This window comes from Onychomys torridus, chromosome 1, assembly GCF_903995425.1.
Source record: "Onychomys torridus chromosome 1, mOncTor1.1, whole genome shotgun sequence".
Classification (NCBI taxonomy): domain Eukaryota; kingdom Metazoa; phylum Chordata; class Mammalia; order Rodentia; family Cricetidae; genus Onychomys; species Onychomys torridus.
Window position 1 is genome coordinate 11,762,979 of NC_050443.1, and position 22,801 is coordinate 11,785,779.

General features: G+C 53.4%; 1 protein-coding gene across 1 annotated transcript; it reads left to right on the forward strand.

The window, feature by feature from the left end:
- The first annotated feature begins 577 nt into the window (after nt 1-577).
- On the forward strand, nt 578-22,223 carry Cadm4 (cell adhesion molecule 4). The gene is made up of 9 exons (XM_036189249.1): nt 578-715; nt 16,142-16,288; nt 16,530-16,682; nt 16,909-17,043; nt 17,505-17,669; nt 17,762-17,852; nt 19,074-19,246; nt 20,260-20,388; nt 21,211-22,223. Exons 1-9 carry the CDS (start codon nt 652-654, stop codon nt 21,318-21,320), a joined length of 1,167 nt encoding a protein of 388 aa, XP_036045142.1. The 5' UTR covers nt 578-651; the 3' UTR covers nt 21,321-22,223.
- Nucleotides 22,224-22,801: the final 578 nt, after the last annotated feature.

Genomic DNA, 22,801 nt, shown 5'->3' on the forward strand with positions numbered 1-22,801 from the left:
ACTCACAGCACATGCCAGCACCTCGCATCTTGGCGCGCTTCTGAGCATCGCCCTCCAGAGCGTCTCTCCAGAGCATCTCCCACGCACCCCCTGTGGGTCGCCTGTGCATCTTCTGCCCAAACCCTGAGCATCTCCCGTGCGTCTTCCATGCATTCCCCCGTGTATCTCCCGCGCCTCTCCCACGCATCTTCCGCGTGTCTCCGGTTCAGCAACCTCTGGGGAGCCCCACTCGCCCTGGCTACGCCCGCGCGCGCGCACGCACACACACACACACCTTTGCACCTTCACACGACCCTCCCGACCTTCCGCTCTCCTGAGTCCTCCCCTACTGGCTCCCACGACGCCGTCACGCTCACGCCCGGCCCACGCGCCCGGGTCCGCGCGCTGTCCTGCGCGCGACCCCCCCCACCTCCCCTGGTGCGCGCCCTGTCCGCGCTCCCGTCCTCCCTCTCCCCGCATTGTCTGGGCCTCACTGCCCCGGCCCCGCCCCTCACCCGACGCCACGCCCACCCGGCCGCGCAGTGGGCGGGGCCGAGGGGCGGGGCCGGGCTCGGGGGCGGGGCCGGCGGCGCGGGAGGTGCAGGTGCCGGGCCGGGAGCGAGCGGCGGCGGCGGCGGCGGCGGCGGCGGCGGCGGTGGCGGCGGCGGCACCATGGGCCGGGCCCGGCGCTTCCAGTGGCCGCTGCTGCTGCTGTGGGCGGCCGCGGCGGGGCCAGGTAGGGTGACGGGGGTGGGGGCCGGGTCGGCGGGCTGGATCGGAGTGACGAGGGAGGTGTGCGTATTGCAGTGGGGCTGAGGAGGGGGTCGCGCCGCGGTGACAGCTGGGTCGCCTGGGGGCCTGCAGAGGCCCAAACAATGCGATGGGGGGGGGGGCTGCGGGAGACCCTCGTCTCCGGGACAAAGCGCAGCGCCGGCCAGGATCCCGGAGCCGCGGGCGGGGGGGGGGGGCGCGGGCCCCGGCCGCCGTGCCGCAGCCCCCCCACCCCGCACAGGCCCCGATCCCGCGGGGACAAAGGGCCTGAGACCCTTCCTCCCCCCCATGTCCCCAAGCCCGCCTTCTCCAGGCCGGTCCTACTGTCCTTCCGTCCTGGTCTTTAGCTCCTTCTCTCTCTGCTTTCTCCCCCCACCCTTGTCCTCCGTCCCTCAGTCCTCAAGTCCTGTCCTTCCTTCTGTCTGCCCCCCCCTTTCTCCTTGTCTCCCCTCTCCCGTCTCTCCATTTTGCCTTTGTCCCCCACCTCTGTCCCCTTTCCCTGGGTCACTCTGCCCCCCATTCACTCTGCTCCGTCTCCTATGTGGCTGCCCTCCCTCCATGTCCCCATTCACCATCTCTCTCCCTGTCTCCTTGACACCCCGAATCTCTTCCCTCCGTGTCCCCATCTGCCTCATCCCCTTGTCTCTTCGTCCCCTACCATTCACCCCTTTCTCCACCTAGCCGCCTCCTTTCTCCTTCCTATCCCACGGTCTCCCTGTCCCCTGACTGACTCTGCTTCCTCTCCCGGTGCATCCTCCATCGAAGTATATCTCTTTGCTCCTGGAAAGGAGAGTCAGGCAGGGCAGCGGCAGTATAGATGTGTGAAGTGGGATAGGGAACAGTGGCATGTGGGCACACACGTGGATCCCACAAATGTCTCCCCAACCCTCCCCCCCGTCCACACACCCAGGCCACACTTCACAGAAGAGCCCCCTCCAGGACACCCACATGTCTTTCTTCCTCACCGTGGGAAGCTAAAGACCCCCAAGACAGGGTGACCCTGAGGCTGGGGACAAGGTCAGGAAGTATCACCTGAACACTCACACTTACAACCCTATGTGTCTCATATCTACCATGGGACACTTATCCTGGGTGGGTCAAGTTACTTTGCCTGAGAATACCTGATGCGGAGGTGTCACGCCGGACTAAGGTCTCCACAGGTGACCCAGAGCTGGGAGCCCTCTTTCCTGGCCCCAGTTCTGTCAAGTGACGGTTCTGAACTTTGCGATTGATGATGTCAGAGCTAAGTTGAGTGTGGTCACACCTGCCCCACTCCAAGGGTTGCCGCGGAGGACGAGGCCAACATCAGAAGTTCTGCCTTTCTTCTGTAGACTTATGTAGTGGCTTCCTGACTTTCATCAGTCCCTCTTTTGCAACGGGCATGCCCCAATTTCCCAGGTGAGAGCTCGGGACTCATGGTACCTTTCCATCCATTTTTATTTTTCTTTATTCCTCTGCGTGGAAACCAGGCTCCTAGGCTCCTAGGCTCCTAGGAGCTGGTGAGTCCAGTAAACAAAGAGCCTGGAGTGATTTAGAACGTTGACGCCCTTAGGACACTGGAAGTCTTTAGCACCTTAACACCTTTCCACTTCTAGACTGTGGTTGGTCATGGTGGCCGCCTGTAACCCTGCTCTGGAGGCTGAGGCAGGAACATGAGTTCGAGACTTGCCAGGATCACTACTTAGTGATATTAAGTTTAGAAATAAAAGGATTAAAATAAAATAAAAAAAAAGAGTGGGGGCGGGCTGTGTGTATGCTAGGGAGGAAGCTTATTAGCCATAGGTATCTAGAATCCGCCAATGAGGGGCTAGGGGGTGTGGCTCAGTGGCAACGCATTTGCCCAGCGTGTGAGAGGCCCTAGGTTCAATCCCCAGTGCTGGAAGAAGAAAGATAAGATTCTTTATGATGGGACTGCGCTGTTCTAGTGTCTTGACGTACTGAAATCATTGAAATCTCTACCCACTGGGGTTGTGCAGCCCCTGGGCCCTTGTAGCCTCAGCTGGCTACCTATTCAGTTCTGGTTTTTTGTTTTGTTTTTTCGAGACGGGGTTTCTCTGTGTAGCTTTGTGCCTTTCCTGGATCTCACTTTGTAGACCAGGCTGGCCTTGAACTCACAAAGATCCGCCTCTGCCTCCCGAGTGCTGGGATTAAAGGCCTGCGCCACCACTGCCCAGCCCTATCCAGTTCTGGATTCAAATCTCGGGCACCATCTGGAAGATGTCTCTAAGCCTTGGTTTGATGTTAAAGTCACTGCTTCCTGGCACCTTAATCCATTCTGTAAACGACCTCTAAATTACATGCTGTGGGGTTTTATGAGTGGAAGGCAAGCGTGGTGTCTTGGGGAGAGCTCCGGGCTTGGGTCCTGGCCTCCTCTCTGGCATAGTTTAATGTCAGTCTCTGTCCTTTTCTGGGCTTCAGTTTCTCCTTTTGGGGAGGATGGTCCTAAAGAGTCCCATTTATAATGCTTCTCATGGATATCCAGTTCCCTTTCTTTCCCTCCCTCCCTCCCTCCCTCCCTCCCTCTCTCTTTCTCTCTTTCTGTTGTGCTTAGTTTTGTTTTTGTTTCTCTGTGTAGCCCTGGCTGTCCTAGAACTCACTCTGTAGACCAGGCTGGCCTCGAACTCACATAGATCCGCCTGCCTCTGCCTCCAGAGTGCTCAGATTAGAGGCATGTGCCACCACTGCCCAGCCCTTGTCCCCCCCCCCCCCCCCATACAGGGACTCACTATGTACAAAAGGCTTTTAAACTCACTATGTAGCCCCCTGCTGGTCTCAAACTCACAGCGATCCTCCTGCCTCAGACTCCCAAGTATTGGGATTACATGCTTGTGCTCCAATGCCCAGCTTTTTTTTTTTTTTTTTTTAAATTGGATCTTTACGAAGGGCCCTGACCACCCATTTTTAGGAAGTATCGATGGTCCCTACATCTTCTTACCCAGCCAGCATGTGGGAGAGACTGGAGCCTTTATTTGTGCCTTTCAAAAAAAAAAAAGAAAGAAAGAAAGAAAGAAAGGAAGGAAGGAAGGAAGGAAGAAAGAAAGAAAGAAAGAAAGAAAGAAAGAAAGAAAAAAAGAAAGAAAGAAAAAAAGAAGAAGAAGGTATCCATCTTCCCTGGCTCACTCATCTGTTGAGAATATGAGGAGACTGAGGCTGATGTAGAGAGAAAAAAGGTAGAAATATGTTACAGGGCAGTTGACCACAGAGATGCACATGGGGTTGGGGTTGGGGGGGGACCCACAACAGGAAACTGGACCCACAGCAGGAAGCTGAAATGTAGATCCTAAGAAAGAAGAAAGAGGTTATTAAGACTTGGGGAGCCCTGTGGAGGGGACTTTGTTGATCCCAAGTTGTTTTCCTTCTAGGGTGACGTACTGCTCCCAGTTAACGGCTCTAAGCAACCACTTAGGGCATACAGGGGCTCCCCTTTCATCGTGACTCACCCCAAAGAATGGGTCTTGGTAGATATCTATCACTGACCCCGACCCACTCCTGAACTGGATGCCTGGGTCCCCGGAGTGTGGGGGTGGAGGTTAGGTTCCTCCACAGATTCCAAGACCTTAGACCCAGCGGGGATAGGGCCCAGGGGCGGGTTAATGTCGTGCGAGCCTGGCCTGTCCCCGACTCGGGGACACAAAGGCATCTTTCTCTCTCTGGGTGTGTGTGTGTGTGTGTGTGTGTGTGTGTGTGTGTGTGTGTGTGTGTTGGGGTGGGGGTGCTGGATGCAGCCAGTCCCGCCAGCATCCAATGGCCCATGGCACCAGAGCCCGAGCACCCATGGGTTCTGCCTGTAGACACTGGGCACCTCGGCCTTTCTGTGGACACCCAGGACAGTGGGGTGGGCTGCTGGGGCTTCATGGAGGAAGGGTAACTGGGGCCAAGGCTGGAGAAGCAGAATTGATCTGAAGCTTGCATTCTTCTGGGAAGCCCACGCTCAGGGTGACCCTTTCAGGGACTCCTCACCCCCTGGAGTGCCTGGAATCCAGGGAGTCCTGAGTATCCCAGGAACGTGGGGCCACAGGGAGGACTTTGTGTTAGGCTGCTGACTCACGCCTGGACGCCCCCACCTAAGACCTGGGTCCCCAGACACTCTCGGGATACAAAGGACAGAAGGCAGGATCGTGGTTCAGGAATCCAAAGTTTTCAAGAGGGGAGAAGCCAGGGTTCAGATCTCTGTGTCTGAAGGAGGAGCGCCTGGGGTCTGGACCCTGTGTCTGAGGGAGGAGGGCTGGGCCTGGACCCTGGGTCTGAGGGAGGAGGGCTGGGCCTGGACCCTGGGTCTGAGGGAGGAGGGCTGGGCCTGGACCCCTGGGTCTGAGGGAGGAGGGCTGGGCCTGGACCCCTGGGTCTGAGGGAGGAGGGCTGGGCCTGGACCCCTGGGTCTGAGGGAGGGGGGGCTGGGCCTGGACCCCTGGGTCTGAGGGAGGAGGGCTGGACCTGGACCCTGGGTCTGAGGGAGAGGGCTGGATCTGGACCCCGGGTCTGAGGGAGGAGGGTAGGGTCTGGACCCTGGGTCTGAGGGAGGAGGGCTGGGGTCTAAGTCAGAGGTTTGAGGTGACTCGGAGTCTGTACTTCTGGGTACTGAGAAAAGGAAGAGAAGCTGAGACTCCTTGGCTGAGGAGGAAGGGGCTGAGGGTTTCTGAGGGAGGTTGAGCTGGGACCCTGATGCCTAGGTCCTGCAAATACAGGCGCCTTCACAAGGCTGGTCTGCTGGAAGAATTGATGCTTTGTGCAACGATCCTCGGACTCCGCCATTGATGGGGGGCTGAGGGGGGGTTCAGGCAGGACCCAGGAATGTACCAGCTTCCCAGGGGAGGAAAAAGGAAAGAGACATGGTGCCAGTGGCCCCCTGGGGTACGGATACAGAGGGGGTGGCTATGACCTTCCCAGAACTGTGACCTTGAGATTCTCTTGGGTATTCGCTGACTCAGGACCCAGGAAGTACTCCCCCATCCTGCTTAGTCTCTGTGGAAACATCCACCAGCTGTGCACTGTGGACCCCTGTCTCATGAGTCTGGGGGAAGAGTGCCGGGCCTGGACCCCTGTCTCATAAGTCTGGGGGAGGAGGGCTGCCCTGGACCCTGGGTCTGAGGGAGGAGGGCTGGCCCTGGACCCCTGGGTCTGAGGGAGGAGGGCTGGGCTTGGACCTCTGTCTCATGAGTCTGGGGGAGGAGGGCTGCCCTGGACCCTGGGTCTGAGGGAGGAGGGCTGGCCCTGGACCCCTGGGTCTGAGGGAGGAGGGCTGGGCTTGGACCTCTGTCTCATGAGTCTGAGGGAGGAGGGCTGGGTCTGGACCCTGGGTCTAGGGGAGAAGGGCTGGGTCTGGACCCCTGGGTCTGAGGGAGGAGGGCTGGGCCTGGACCCCTGTGTCTGGGGGAGGAGGGCTGGGCCTGAACCCTGTGTCTGAGGGAGGAGGGCTGGGCCTGGACCCTGTGTCTGAGGGAGGAGGGCTGGGCTTGGACCCCTGTCTCATGAGTCTGAGGAAGGAGGGCTGCCCTGGGACAGTTGTTGCCTGTGTTTGTGAGTCTGAGGGTGGAGGATGATGAGTCTCTCCATGTCCCCTGACAACCCCTTTCCCAGGACCTCCCCTCTCCAAGCACAGTCCCCAATGATGACTTCTGGCTGTCAACACCATTTCAAAGTCCATGCCCCAGTCCCAAAAGCTCAGCCCCTCTCTGACCAGAAAGTCCCGCCCCCCCCCCCCCACCCAGAAACAAAAGCCTTGGGCCAATTAGTATTCCAGGCAGAAACACGGTCGCTTACTGACTCTTCAGGAGGGGGAGGGAATTCAACAAAAGCCCCCCCCTCACCCCATCTGCACCCTCAAGCAGAGAGCAGTTGGAAAATGGGAGAGGTGGATATGGGGGTCCCCATAGCTCCAGGAAAGGGCGGACTTTGTCACTAACTCCCCTTGGATACCTCACTCTCCACATCTGTAAAATGGGGGCTAACTTCATATTAGCTGTGAGGGCTGGAGAGATAGTTGTTAAGATTTTGTTTGGTTGGATTTTGTTTTGTTTTGTTTTTTGAAACAGTGTCTCATGTAGCCCAGGCTGGCCTCAGACTCGATGCTTAGTCAAGGATAACCTTAAACTCTTGATCCTCCTGCCTCTACCTCCCAAATGCTGGAATTATGGGTGTGCACCATCATGCCTAGCTTATGATATACCAGGACTCAAACTCAGGACTTCAAGAAATGCTAGGCAAGCACTCTCCCAATGAGCTACAACCCAGCACAAGATTATTCTTTTGGGGATTTTTATGAGGCAAGGTGTTACTACCAGGTCTCGGCTGGCCTGAAACTCTCTAAGTAACCAGACTGGCCTCACACACTCAGAGATCTGCTTGCCTCTGTCTCCAGGTTGCTGGTATTACATGTGTACCACCATACCCAGCAAGATTTTTTTTTTTCAGTATTGACCATGCAGACTAGTTTTCATAAGGCCTGGCTTGTTCCCAGAGCCTCTAATAACAGCCATCAAAGAGTACTCTTCTGGAGTGTTGGGTGCAAGGCTGACTCCTGTAAAGCTTTCTCTGGCATCACGGTCATCTCACAGATGGCGTGGACTCTGCTAATAAAGGTTGGGGCACTTCCTCAAGGTCACACGGATGGCAAGAGCTGGAGCTGGGATCTGCCTGGCTTTTACAATGAGATCCCCAGGCAGCGTGTGTCAGAGCATGTCTGTGACCCCAGCACTAGGGAGGCTGAAGTGGGAGGTTCAGGAGTTCAAGGCCAGCCTGGCCTATATAGTGAGTATTAGCGTAGCATGGTCTCAAAGAAAACCAAAATAAAGCTGTGGTTCATCATAATTGTCTGGAAGCCCAAGCGAGATCCTACCTGAGCAGTGTAGCACCTTCTGCAAGCTCTCTAAATGTTCTGTTTTTAATTTTTAAAATTTTGTTGTTATAGTCATTTATTTCTTTTGTGTATATGGGTCCTGGTGATCAGACTTGGCTTGCTGTCTTTACCCACAGAGCCATCTTACCAGCCTCATTTTGTTCTTTGTTTGTTTGTTTTTGTTTATTTGAGACAGGGTCTCTCTATTCTGTTGCCTTAGCTGGCCTTGAACTCACTGTACAGACCAGGCTGGCCTTGAACTCACAGAGATCTCTCTGCCTCTGCTTCTGAAGTGCTGGGTTTAAAGGCTTGTGTCACCATGCCTGGTGAATTTTGCACTGCTATGTATGTGTGAGTGTGTGTGTGTGAATTATGCCGTGTGTGTGCAGGTGTCTTCAGAAGTCAGAAGGGGCATCAGGTCTCCTGGAGATGGATTCATAGGCAGTTGTGTGCCTTCTGATGTGGGCGCTGGGAACTGAACTTAGGTCCTCTGGAAGAACAGCAAGTGCTCCTGACCTCTGAGCCATCTCTCCATTCCTGCTATTGTTTCTTTTTCCTATTTATTTATTTATTTATTTATTTATTGTGCATACAGTGTTATCCCTGCAGGCCAGAAGAGGGTGCCAGATTTCATTACAGATGGTTGTAAACTATCATGTGGCTGCTGGGAATTGAACTCAGGACCTCTGGAAGAACAGTCAGTGCTCTTAATCTGAGCCATCTCTCCAGCCCCCATGCTATTGTTTTTTAAAAACTTATTTTTAAAAATTATGTGTGTTAGGATATGTATATGCAAATACTGGTGCCTGCAGAGGCCAGAGGTGTCAGGTCCCCTGGACCTGGAGCTCCTGGAAGTTGTGAGCTGTCTATTGGGGGTGCTGGGAACTGAACTCAGATTGTCTGCAAGAGTCATAAGTGACCCTCTTAACAGCCCAACCATCCATCTCTCCCGCTCCCCCATATTTGCATTTCTGAGACAGTGTCTCCTGCAGCCCAAGCTGGCTTCCAACAAGATACATCATGGAGGATAACCTTGAACCACTGATCCTCCTGCCTGGTGACTGAGGGCTGTGCACACTTCCTGACCAGGTGTGTGTGGGTGTGTGGAGCTTTACCCTCAGTGGGTCACACACTCACCTTCGTAAAGCCTGTATGTTATTTCCATAGACTACGTCAATCAATGGGAAGGAGACAAGAAAGTGTTCTGGAGGCAAAGAGACAGAGGCTGAGGGAAGGTCTTTTGGAGGAGGTCAGAGGTCACTGAAAGAGCATGGAAGACAGCCCCGAGATGCTGGGAGTAGTAGAAGAGAGTAACCAGGCAGAGGGAAGTGCATGCAAAGGCCCTGGGGGCGGGGAGCAAATTCAGTGTGCTTGAGGGACACTGAGGCCTGTTAGTCTAGAGGCAGTGAACAGGACAGGGGTGGAAGGGCCCACACAGGTGTTTGTGATAGGCTGCCATGGGAGGGCTGGATGCTGCTGGCGCTGCTGGGCTTTGAGGTCCTCCACACCACTGGGCAAAAGCCCAGTCGTCCCCAGCCCTGTTGGCTGATTTTAACATGGGCATAGTGGTCCACACATCACTCAGGAGGCTAAGGCAGGAAGGTCATGTGTTCAAGAACAGCCTGGGTGTGAGAGGCAGGCATGGAAGATAATACCGTAAGCAGGTTCTTTTGTGTGTCTGAGTGTGTACATGTCAGAGTGTGAACATTTTTGTGCATGTGCGCGTGTGTGGAGGCCAGAGGCCCGGGTCACGTGACTCCCTCGGCTGCTCTCCACCTTGGTTTGTGCTTTTACTCACATACTTATTTCATTTGAGACAGAGTGTCACAGTCACCCTTGCTAGCTCAGAACTCCCTGTGCAGACCAGGCTGACCTCAAACTCCTGGAGATCCACTTGCCTATTCCTCCCGCATGTGCCTGGTTGTCTCATAGTCCAGACAGAAGAGATTCCCTGCAACTGGAGTTTACAGATGGCCGTGAGCCGCCGTGTGGATGCTGGGAATCCAACCTGGGTCTACTGAAAGCAGCCAGGGCGCTCCACCTCAGAGCGTATTTAAAATGACATGTGTGGGGGAGTTGATGGCAGGTGTCATGACCCTCGTGGAGGTCTGAGGACAACTTGCAGGAGTTGGTTCTCTCCCTACATCACATGGGTCCCAGGGATCGAACTCAGGTTGTCCATCTTAGCCACAAGCACCTTTACTCACTGAGCTCCTTTGCCTGCCCCTCTCCCCCATACCACCCGCTTTTGACACAGGGTCCTCAAGGAACCTGGAGCATACCAATTTGGCTAGAGTAGCTGACTAGTAAACTCTGGGAATCCTCCTGCCTGCACACACCCCTGCCCCCAAGCCTGCTTTATTTGTATGCTGGAAATCAGGCCTCGCTCTCGATGAACAGCAAGCATTTGATCCACAGAAACATCTCTCGTCCCCTGAGTCCCATTTTGAAAAATGCACCTGTAGGGGAGAGGGTAGCTGGAGAGATGGTTCAGGAGTTAGGGTCACTTGTTACCCTTGCAGGACCAAGGCTTGATTCCCAGCACCCGCACGGCAGAGTTCCAGGAGATCTGGCCTTTAATCCCAGCACTCAGGAGGCAGAGGCAGGCGGATCTCTGTGAGTTCGAGGCCAGCCTGGGCTACAGAGTAAGCATATACTATCCCTGCTGAGGACCTGAGTTCTGTTCCCAACACCCAAGTGGGGTGGCTCAAAATCACCTATAGCTCCAGCTTCCAGGGATCCAAACCCTCTGGTCTCCTTGGGCACCTGCAGCATGTGCACATACCCACATACAGACACATCATACACATCATGAAAAAATAAAATCTTAAATTTAAAAGAGTCCTCCTGTCAGGTACAATAGTACAAACCTTTAATCCAGGCCTCATCTACATATCAAGTTCCAGGTCAGCCAGGGCTACACAGTAAGACTGTACCTAAAAAAAGAAGCAGCCGAGTGGTGGTAATGCACACCTTCAATCCCAGCACTCGGGAGGCAGAGGCAGGTGGATCTCTGTGAGTTTGATGCCAGCCTGGTCTACAAAGCGAGTTCCAGGACAGCCTGGGCTGCACAGAGAAACCCTGTCTTGAAAAACAAATAAGAAAAAGAGGAAGAGGAGAAAAAAGAAAGAAAAGGAATGAAAAAGAAAAATCCATATCATCTGGGCATGGTGGCATGCCTGTTACCTTAGCATTCAGGAGGCAAAGTCAAGACAGTCATGTGTTACATACAGGTTAGCCTGGACATGAGAGGCAGGCTTGGAAGTTGAGATCCACAAATAGGTTCTGGAGAGATCCAGATGAGATATGAGGCCAGGATTCTAGGAGACAGACAAAGCCATATGGATTCTGATGTGTATAAGAGGTAAAATACGCAGACATTGCTGAAGGGATGGGTGTTAGCGCTGAGGAAAAGGCCGAACACTTGGGTGGCTTGTCGTCTTTTGGCCTGACAACTGAGTGGGCAGTTTGTGGCACCTACTGCGCTTATAAAAATGTAGGGAAGAAAATATTTGATGCGAAGATTGGATGTGTTGAGTTTGTCATTCTGGGAGACATTAGATAAAATCCAAAGGGTGGTTTAGACATCACCAAGATAAAAAAAGTCCAGAATTGCAAAGTGTGTCCACTCCACATCACCACCAAAGACCCAGACACTGCCAACACTTGATTCCATCACTCCTGTGTCACTGGAACCCAAAATGGCTGCCAAAATCCCACAATGCCATCCTATTTCCAGGTGACCCAGTAGAAAAAAAGGTGTCTCTCCTTTTATTAGGAAGTACCCCATAAATGACTATATGATATTTTTGCTTAGGTCTAATTAGAATAAACTTTATCACACAGCTTTACCTAGCTGCAAGGAAGTCAGGAATATCTCGCCAGGCAGGGAACAACCATGCAGTACAATGAGGCTTCCTTGATGATGAGTGGAAGAATGTTGAGATGGGAAGCGAGCAGTCCCTGTTCATATCCTGCAGAAGGAATCCCTCGAATCTACCCCTTCTGATGGAATATTATATTGATTTGTGGCTAGTTCCTTATAAATGGTAAAGATTTTCTAAGGGCCTGGACCTCATCTGACTTATCTCCAGGCTGACACTCAAGGGCTGCACATACCAGACAACATACTACAAGGCAGAATGGAAGAGACAAGGAGCTTAGCTTATTTTGTTGTTTTGTTTCTTCAAAGCAGAGATGCTTTTAATATAGCCCTGGATGGACTGGAAAACCTCCTTCCTCAGCGTCCCTAGTGCAGAAATTACAGGTGTGCTATGCCATGCCCAGCCATTAATAATTTAAAGACAGCTGAAATGGTTACGGTGCCTCAAATCTATCTCATGGCACTCAGGAAGTGGAGGCTGCCACGCTACAGGAAAAACCAAGTCAAATCGTGAATTCCAGGTTCAGGGAGACCCTGCCTCAAAGGACTAAGGTGATGAATGACAGAGGGGATATTCAATCCTAATGCCCTCCTCTGGATTCTGTGCAGACACTGGTGCATGAGTACTTACACACACACACACACACACACAACTAAATCGTGAATTTAGAGACTGGAGAAATGATTCTGTGGTTAAGAATACTGGCTGTGAGCTGGAGAGATGGCTCAGTGGTTAAGAGCACCAACTGCTCTTCCAGAGGTCCTGAGTTCAATTCCCAGCAACCACATGGTGGCTCACAACCATCCCTAATGAGATCTAGCGCTCTTTTCTGTATGCATAATAAATAAATAAATCTTAAAAAAAAAAAAAAAAAAGAATACTGGCTGCTTTCCAGAGGACCCAGGTTTCATATCCAACCTTCATGCCAACTCCCAACTATCTGTAATTCCCGATCCAGGGTTTGGATGCCCTCTTCTGGCCTCTGTGGCCACTAGACATACAAATGGTGCATTCACATGCAGGCAGGCAAAAACACCTGTACATATAAAATAAAATTGAAAGTTAAAAAAAAAAAAATCAAATAACTGCCCATCCACCGTAGAACACATCTCTAATTCTGGAACCAGAGAGGCTGAGACAAGAATGTCACCTGAGTCCTGAAGTTCAGAACCTCTGGGCACCCTACTGAGATGAGAAATCAGCAAACAGATAGAAAACAAACAAACAAACAAACAAAAAATAGAGCTCCTTGCCATTGCATGCCTCTCCCAACATAGTCCATAACTCTTCCCCAGTGCTGGACATTGACCCAGATGACTGGAAGGGATGTGGAGGCAGGCCAAAAGATCAGAGGGTCCTGGCTTGGACAGTTTTGACTATGTGTAGTTTTCACCTACACACTGGGACTTGAGATGTGAGGCTCTGGGATCAGTCTCTGGCACCGATTCATTATCAGGGCATTGGGAAAACAGGGATTGAAATAGAGCCACCCTGCTAGGCGTGAGCACTCAGAAGACAGAGGCAGGAGGATCTCTGTGAGTTTGAGGTCGGCCTAGTCTACAGAGCAAGTTCCAGGACAACCAGTAGAGCTACACAAGAAACCCTGTCTTGAAAAACAAAAACAAAAACAAAAAACAAAAAAAAAAAAAAAAGAAGAAAGAAAGAAAGGAAGCAAGCAAGCCCCCTTTTCTGCACACTGTGAAGACCGAATGGGAAGGACATGGCAGTGCCCTTTCCACAGGAGCTCCAGCAGTAAGCACATGCTTGTTCAGTGGTAGCTATGGTAGTGCTGTTACCTTGGGAAAGAAACTGAGGGTTCTGGGGGCTCTGCTGCTGGTTAGGGTTGGCTTTCAGCTTCCTTTCTTTGCTAATGGAAATGGAACCCATGACCTTGCCCAGGTCAAGAAAATACTGAGCCATGCCCTCAACTCCTCACTGGGGGATTCTAGACAGGGGCTCTACCACTGAGTCACGCCCCAGCCCCTCACTGGGGGATTCTAGGCAGGGGCTCTACCACTGAGCCATGCCCCCAGCCCAATATTACCTTTCCAGCCCTGTAATTTGTTCTTCTAATAGTTATTCAAGGTGGGCTAACTGCTGTCACAAATAATCCCAAACTCTTAATGTGTTAAAAAAAAAAAAAACTCAATCTGAGTTGGGCATTGTGGTGCATACCTTTTAAATTTTTAATTTTATTTGTTTTCCAGACTTTGTTTGTTTGTTTTCAGACAGGGTTTCTCTGTGTAGCCCTGACTGTCCTGGAACTTGCTCTGTAGACCAGGCTGGCCTCAAACTCTGAGATCCACCTGCCTCTGCCTCCCAACTGCTGGGGTTAAAGGTATACACCACCAAGTCAGATGTGGTGGCGCACATCTTTAATCCCAGCACTCGGGAGGCAGAGGCAGGTGGATCTATGTGACTTTTAAGCCAGACAGGTCTATGGATCAAGTTCTAGGTAAGGTGGGGCTGTATAGAGAGACCCTGTCTCATAAAAATAAAAACCAGTCTCAGGCAGGGCCATGGAGGACAAGCAGCCGTGGACCTCTTTCTTCTGTGAGGTCCCGCTCTTCCGTGTGCTTCTTGGGTTGTTCTGGCCCTGTAGATGTGCACACGTGTGTTCAGTTGTAGGGGAGAAAGACAAGGTGGGAGGAATGTATCCAGCACTATAGCCATTGGCCCCAGATCAGTCACATGCCACACCCAGCCACAGGGATGCCAGGGGAAAATAGCATGGGCATGGACAGAGCCAGGGCATGACAGTGGGACAGACCACTCAGAATGTAGAAAAATGATGGCTGAGAGCCAGGGGGCAGTGGCCAGGGGCAGTACTGTACACTGGTAACCACACCATTGTGGAAGCTGAGGCAGGAGGATTAGGAGTACAAGACCAGCTTGACTTATGCAGTGAGACCTTGTCTCTGAACACCGAAATGATGGGGGAAACTCACTATTTACTCAGATTGTGGGTGGGAGGCTTAGATTGAGTCAGGTGGGCAGACTTCTCATGGTTTACATTGGGGCCACCTGGGGTTCAGTTACAGCATACGATTCAAGGTGGCCTCCATCACAGGATGGGTGGCAGGTGCCTCAAAGAGGCTATTCTGGGTTTCTGGTGGCAGATGGCACACAGGAAGCTGTTAGGCATTTTTAAGCCTGGGCGTTGTGACTCTTACTAGATTAGTTCCAACAAAAACACCTCTCCCTCCCCAGCTTGGTCTCCTACTGCTCTCTATGTAACTAAGGGTGACCTTAAACTTCTGACCCTCCTGCCTTGATCTCAAGCACTGGGATTGCAAGCATTCACCACCACACTCAGTTTATGCTGTTCGGGGGACCTAAATCAGAGTTTCATGCCTGCTAGGCAGGCATTCTAGCTACAGACATCCCAACCCCAGTGTGTGTGTGTGTGTGTGTGTGTGTGTGTGTGTGTGTGTGTGTCAGACAGAGACAGAGACAGAGACACAAAGACACAGAGAGAGAACTGTATCTTTTGTTTTTCAGACAGGGTCTTGCTTTTGATATAACCTAGCTTTGATCTTATTATATTGCCCAGGCTGGCCCTGTACTCCAGACCCTTCCTGCCTCTGCCTCCCAAGGGCTAGAATTTTCAGGGCTACATCTACCAGGTTCTCTTGGTCACTGCAAGTCCTAAGTTGGCCCAGATTCAGGATGGTGAGCCTCCTGAATGGGACAGTCGAGCAGAATCAGCTTGCAGAGGGTCTCTGTAGACCAGGCTTGCTTGGAACATAGGGAGAGAATTGAGGGAAGAGAGGGAAAAGGAATTTGTAACCGGATGTGATGATGTAAGCCTATAACCCCAGCACTGGAGAGGCACAGACAGGAAGATCCTGTCAATTCGAGGCCAGTCTGGTCTATATATGTTCCAGATGTGGGAAGACAACCCATCCAATGAGCCTCAGTGGGTGCCCGGGTGTGAAAGATGTCAGCCTCCCACGCGGGCAAACTCCAGCTCTGAGATCCAATGGGGATTTCTTCTGTCAGAGCCTCGGTTCCTGCCCATCTCCCTGGGCAGTTCTCTCTCCCCTTCCTCTTGCTGCTATTGCTCCTTTGTGCTACCACAGAGACACGCCACACAGTCTTGCCTTGGCTCCTCCGGAGACCGTTTCGCCCCTCCAGACTGGAGAGAGAGAGGACTAAAGGCCAGGTTTGGTGGCTCACACCTGTCATCTCAGCACTCATGAAGCTGAGGCAGGAGGGTTGCCATGAGTTTGAGGCTAAGCTGGCTGCATGGTGAGAGACTATTCTCAACAACAAACAAACTAGGATCAGAGTTCAGGTCCCCAGCACCCACATAAGTCGTCTGTGGTCCTGGAAGCTTCACCAAAAACAGAGATGGGATCCTCAGAGTAAACTGGCTAGCGGCCCTGCTGTTTAGCAATCCTAACCCTGATCTGTGATCTCTGGGTTCGACTGAGAGCCCCTGCTTCAATGAATAAGGTGAAGAACCTTAGAGGAAGACTCCATAGGTCAGCCTTGGATCTCAACACATGTACACGAACATGTCCATGTTCCCCCACTTATATAAACACATAGGGCCTCATTCATGCGCGCGCGCACACACACACACACACACACACACACACACACACACACACACACACGGAACTGAATGTCATCTCAGGTACTCTCCCATCTGTTTCTCTTGGTTCAGGAACGGGACAGGAAGTGCAGACAGAGAATGTGACAGTGGCTGAGGGTGGGGTGGCTGAGATCACCTGCCGTCTGCATCAGTATGATGGGTCCATAGTTGTCATCCAGAACCCAGCCCGGCAGACCCTCTTTTTCAATGGCACCCGAGGTGAGTGCAGGGACCCTAGACACCTGTGACCTCAAAGAGGATACATCTAAACTTCTGCCGGGAACAGGGCTAAAAGCCTTTACTCTCATGGGGGGGGGGGGGGGGCGGGGCTGGAATGGGTTCCCAAGGGGACAAACAGTTGAATAAACTGTGTCTGGGGAAAGGTAGGGGGCTGCATCTGTCCTGGAGGGTAGCTGTCTGGAGACCAGAAGCCCCCAAGTTGAAGCCCTCTTCACTGCAGCTCTAAAGGACGAGCGATTCCAGCTGGAGGAATTCTCCCCGCGTCGAGTGCGCATCCGGCTCTCCGACGCCCGCCTGGAAGACGAGGGGGGCTACTTCTGCCAGCTCTACACGGAGGACACCCACCACCAGATCGCCACGCTCACTGTCCTAGGTACGGGCCTTCCCCTCTCAGAGCCCCACTCATTCATTCTCTGCTTCTCACTTGTCCTGAGACCTCTGCACCCTGGACATCTGGCTCCACCAGACCTCAGGTCTGTGCGTATGACCCCTGCCACCAGTGGGACCCTGGCTCCCATTGGTCCCAAGGATCCAGCAGCCAGACTGACTTGAGCCTGCCTCGGTGCCTCCCCAAACACCTGCCCCCTTTTTCTGCGCAGTGGCTCCGGAGAATCCTGTGGTGGAGGTCCGAGAGCAAGCGGTGGAGGGCGGCGAGGTGGAACTCAGCTGCCTGGTTCCGCGGTCGCGCCCCGCAGCGGTTCTGCGCTGGTACCGCGATCGCAAGGAGCTGAAAGGTACCCAGGGCTAGGCAGGCAGCGTGGAAGAGCAGGGCGGGCTGGGGTGGGGGCTCCCTCCGGGCTGGGGAAAGGGGCGGGGTTCGTGGTGGGCGGGGCCTGGAGAAGAGCGCACCGGTTCGGACTGACGCTTTCCATTCGCTGTTCAGCAGTTGAGCTAGGCGTGATGGCACACGCCTGCCATCCCAACCTTTGAGAGATGGAGGGAGGAGGACTAGGAGTTCAAGGTCATCCTCGGCTACATCGCGAGGCCAACTTGGACCACTCGAGACCCTGTCTCAAAACAAAGCGAAACTAACAAAACTTAAAGCAGACTCCTAAGGGGTGGGAGAGACAGGGGGTGTGGCTAGGTGAAATAGGCCAGGCTCATAGTTCGGAATGTGGCTTGGCCAGCAGCCTACCTTGGGGGCAGGAGGCAGGGCAGAACCCCTGGCCTGACGTTTCTGGACTGCGCCCGGCAGGAGTGAGCAGTGGCCAGGAGAACGGCAAGGTGTGGAGCGTGGCGAGCACCGTGCGGTTCCGTGTGGACCGCAAGGACGACGGCGGTATCGTCATCTGTGAGGCGCAGAACCAGGCGCTGCCCTCGGGACACAGCAAGCAGACGCAGTACGTGCTGGATGTGCAGTGTAAGTAGCTCTGGGGTCTGCACGCTGGCCGCCCGCCCCGGAGGTCCCCCATCCCGCAGAATGATCTCTCAGTTTTGCCTCCTGCGCTGCAGACTCCCCCACGGCGCGGATCCATGCCTCTCAAGCTGTAGTGAGGGAGGGAGACACGCTGGTGCTGACGTGTGCTGTCACGGGGAACCCCAGGTGAGATCTAACTTCTGGCTCCTCAGGGCTGAGGAGACTTGGCGCTTGCACTCCTGGGTCCTATGGAAAAAGGTCGTGAAGCCGGATTCCCGATGAAAGGGCTCGGGAGGGGTGAATTCTTAAAGCTCTGGCTACAGTAGCGGCTGGCCTCAAGCCGGTCCCTTGGTTTTCCACAATTAAAGGGCTGTGAGATGGCCCTTTTGTTTGTTTGTTTGTTTTTCTCTAGACAGGGTTTCTCTGTGTAGTTTTGGTGCCTGTCCTGGAACTCACTCTGTAGCCCAGGCTGGCCTCGAACTCACAGAGATCCGCCTGCCTCTGCCTCCCGAGTGCTGGGATTAAAGGCGTGTGCCATCACCGCTGGACTAAGATGGCCCTTTTTATTAAGAGAGAGAGAGAGAGAGAGAGAGAGAGAGAGAGATGAAAAGAAAGAAAGAAAGAGAGAGAGAGAGAGAGAGAAGGAAGAAGGTAGGTTATGGCCAGGTGGTGCCAGGTGGTGGTGGCGCACGCCTTTAATCCCAGCACTCGGGAGGCAGAGCCAGGCGGATCTCTGTGAGTTCAAGGACAGCCGGAGCTACATAGAGAAACCCTGTCTTGAAAAACAAAACAAAACAAAAAATTATGGGGTCCAAGGAATGGCTCAGCTGTTCATCCGGAAGACCCTGGTCCAATTCCCAGCACCCATATAGTGGCTTGCAGGCCTCTGTACCTCCGGTCACAGGGGATCTGACGCCCTCTTCTGGCTTCTGCGGGCACTGCACGCCTGAGGTGCGCTGACATACATGCAGAAAAACCCCCATACACATACATACTTTAAAAAATTTATTTTTGAGAGGTGTGGGGTGCATACCCCTGCACACGCAGAGTCAGAGGACAACTCGTGAGAATTGTTCTTCCACTATGTGTGTCCCAGGAATCTCATTCACAATCAGGCTTATCAGCAAGTGTCTACCCTTTGAAACATTTCACAGGCAGAGTTGTCGGATCTTCTTCACCCCCTTTCATTGCTGGGGATTGAACCTGGCGTCTTATACATAGCTGGTAAAGGGCCTACCATTGGAACACACACACACACACACACACACACACACACACACACACACACACACACACCAGCAGTGACAGCCTCTTACTTCGAAGTTAATGCTGGATCGGAGCCGCATATCCAGATTCCTGGAGAAGTCAGGTCCTTGGGTTGCTAACTCTGTTTTTACCCATGGCCAGGCCAAGCCAGATCCGCTGGAACCGGGGGAATGAGTCTCTGCCGGAGAGAGCGGAGGCGGTGGGTGAGACGCTCACCCTGCCGGGCCTGGTGTCTGCAGATAACGGCACCTACACCTGCGAGGCGGCAAACAAGCACGGCCACGCGAGGGCGCTCTACGTGCTTGTGGTCTACGGTGAGGGCGGAGCGTGGCAAGCCTGGGGGCGGGGCCGGGGCTGGCTACAGGGCGTGAGGGCGGAGCCTGAGCTAAGAGGTCGGTTTCGTGGTTCAGTAGCCCAGGGGTGGGGAACAATTTGAGTCAAAAGAAAAGGAACATGCTAGCTGACAGTGGCGGGACTCCACTGTTATCCCAGCGCTTTGGAGGTTGGGGCGGAGGGACCACCCACTCGAGGCCAGTCTACCAAAGAAGGCGGTTGGAGGGGTGTTGGCTGGAAGTGTAGCTCAGTTAATAGAGTGCTTGCTTTGCATGTATGATAAAGCTTGGATACAGTACCACATAAATCTGATGCTGGACTCTGGAGGTGAAGGAAGGATAAGAAGTTCAAGGCCATCTCCATCGATTTTTAAAAACATTTAATTTACCTTTATTTTATGTGCATTGGTATGAGGGTATTGGATCCCCTGGAACTGGAGTTAACAGATAGTTATGAGCTGCCGTGTGGGTGCTGGGAATTGAACCACAGTCCTCTAGAAGAACAGCCAGTGCTCTAAACCGCTAGCTAGACCCTGTCTCAATAAACACACAACAGGGGTTGGAGAGATGACTCTGTAGTTAAGTGTACTTTTACTGCTTTTGCTGAGGATCAGGGCTGGATTTTCAGCACCCACATGACAGTTCACAACTCTGTAATTCACGTTCCAGATCAGTGTCCTCGCACTTGGTGCACATAAATCCACGCAGACACGGGTACATAAAATTAAGTAAAATGTTTTTTAAAACCCCAAAGCTAGAGTAGGATGTGTTACTTCTGGCTTAGGGATGAAAAGGTGAGGAGGTTCCTAGATACTCGCAACGGAAGACCCACGAGTGTAAAAGCCAAGGATTCCCGGAGGAACTGGAGCTAAAGAAAATGGGCTACAAGGCGGCCGGCATTTTTTGAGGAGCGAAGCTGTGTGCAGAATAGTTTAATGGCCTGGCAACGGTAGGCGGGATTCGGACCTTCTCTGACGACCTTGTCCCTCTGACAGACCCCGGCGCAGTGGTGGAGGCCCAGACATCGGTTCCCTACGCCATTGTGGGCGGCATCCTGGCGCTACTAGTGTTTCTGATCATCTGTGTGCTAGTGGGCATGGTGTGGTGCTCCGTCCGACAGAAGGGTAAGTGTTTCTGATCATCTGTGTGCTAGTGGGCATGGTGTGGTGCTCCGTCCGACAGAAGGGTAAGTGTTTCTGATCATCTGTGTGCTAGTGGGCATGGTGTGGTGCTCCGTCCGACAGAAGGGTAAGAGCGGCGGCACCTGAGGTCATCGAAGGGTGTGGTCGGTTTGATTCCGGATAACAGGAGGGCAGAGGCTAGGCCCCAGATTGGATTCGAAATCGTGCCATATTTTAGACCAAGACTGTGTAGGGGTAGGGCTTTGGGCCCTGGGCTCTGAAAGGGCTGAAACTTAGTAGAACTAAGGGGAGGGATTTTGAGTAATTTATTCTTCAAATAGCTGGATTTATTGACAGCATAGACGTAAGGGAATAATATCAGAAAAGGAACGGGTGGGGAAGGGCGAGGAGAGAAGGGTCCTGGGATAGGGCTCAATCGATAGACTGTCTAGCATCCTCCAACACCGCACAAAATGGATGGTGGTGGTGCTTGCTCCTAACCCCAGTATTTGGGAGACAGTGGCCGGAGTGTGCAAAGTTCAAGGCCACTTGAAGCTTATCTGGGAACGTGGAGACCATGAGTCAAAAACGGAGGCGGGGCGGTTGGAGGGATTAGGGTGGGTTTTCTTCTGTGAACTTTTGGAGGCTTCCTAATTCCGCTTTTACCTGTTTCTCTGCCTGTCACGTGCTTCGCTCAACTTGACTCTGGTTCCCTTCCCCCTCCTTCCTTCGTGAGACCTGTCTCTTGCCTGTCCCCTTCCCCTACACCCCTTCCTGGGTCCACAAACACAACCCTTTGCCCTGGGGGCATCTTTCTTCCCTCAGGCTCCTATCTGACCCACGAGGCCAGCGGCTTGGACGAGCAGGGAGAAGCCAGAGAAGCCTTCCTCAACGGCAGTGACGGACATAAGCGGAAAGAAGAATTCTTCATCTGACCCCACCCCCACCCACTGCCAGCTGCAAGGAACCAGCAAAGACATTGACCAGAGTCCGGGATGGCGGGATTCTCCCCCCACAGCTAACACCTCAGGCGCTTGGGCAGGGATTGGGGGTGTTGGATGCCTGGACCTCTCCCAGGGACAAAGGCTAGGGTCCAGAGGCTTAGGGTTCCCTAGGAGACAGGGACCAAAGGTCCCTTCTAGACCCCAAGTCCAGGGAGGGGTAATAGGGATTTGGGTTGGGGGAAGAAAACAGGGGAAGGCCAGAACCCCTAGGCAACAGAACCAGGTCTTGTGGGGAGGGAGTCAGATTCTGGGAAGGGTGGGGTGGGCAGGGAAGGGGAACACAGATTTCCTAGGGGTCCCAGACCCCATGCCAGCCATTGTAAGAGTTCCACAGAGCTCTGGGCACCTCTTTGCAAAGCCATGTTTGCACGGTGGGGGGAGGGGCGGGGAGGGCGTGGAAAGGGGAATTCTGTGTCTTTGTGTGAAAACTGATAGGGGCAGTGAGGGAAACAACCCCAACTTTTATCCAGTCCCCCTTCCGGGCTCCTGGGCCGCTCCCCTTCCCTCCGTCTCCACCCCCATGTCTTTCCCTCCTATATTTGTCTGTCCACCCACTCCGGGGGGGCCTCCCAGTCTCTCCTCCAGGCCCCCCGGGGAGGGGGAAGGAGTTTGGAAGGGATATGTGGTCTCTATGGTTTTATATATAATATATTAAAAAATCAAAAATCTGTATGAAAAATATCAGATTGCACCCCTCTCCCCCATTCCTGGCTTTTGCCCCTTTTTCTTGTTTAAAAAAACAAAACAAAACACATTTTTGTACGGGGCGGGGAGGGGATAGGGAGGGGGGTTTGGCAATCCCACTAACCACCATTAAACTGAGGAGAGAACAAGTGTTTGGGGTGGCTGTGTGTCTGTCCACTACTATACACTGGGAAGGGGAGATGCAGGGGTGGGGAGGAGGGGAGATGCAGGGGTGGGGAGGAGGGGGAGATGCAGGGGTGGGGAGGAGGGGGAGATGCAGGGGTGGGGAGGAGGGGGAGATGCAGGGGTGGGGAGGAGGGGGAGATGCAGGGGTGGGGAGGAGGGGGAGATGCAGGGGTGGGGAGGAGGGGGAGATGCAGGGGTGGGGAGGAGGGGGAGATGCAGGGGTGGGGAGGGGAGCTGTACGGATTCTGATACCCAGGAAGGTAAAGGGGCCAGACCTCACCAAGGCCACCTCTGTCCACTCCAGTTCAGCAGGAATCTGAAATTTGATCCTGTTCTAGGCACTAAGGACTCAGGGTGAAAAGGGGACCCTATGCTGACCTTCATGAAACTTGGATGAAGGAAACAGACTATCAGCAAGGTAGCAAAGAAAACAATTTTGACGGTGGTGGCGCACGCCTTTAATCCTGGCACTGGGGAGGCAGAGGCTGGCGGACCTCTGTGAGTTCGAGGAAGCCTGGTCTACAGTTAGTTCCAGGACAGCC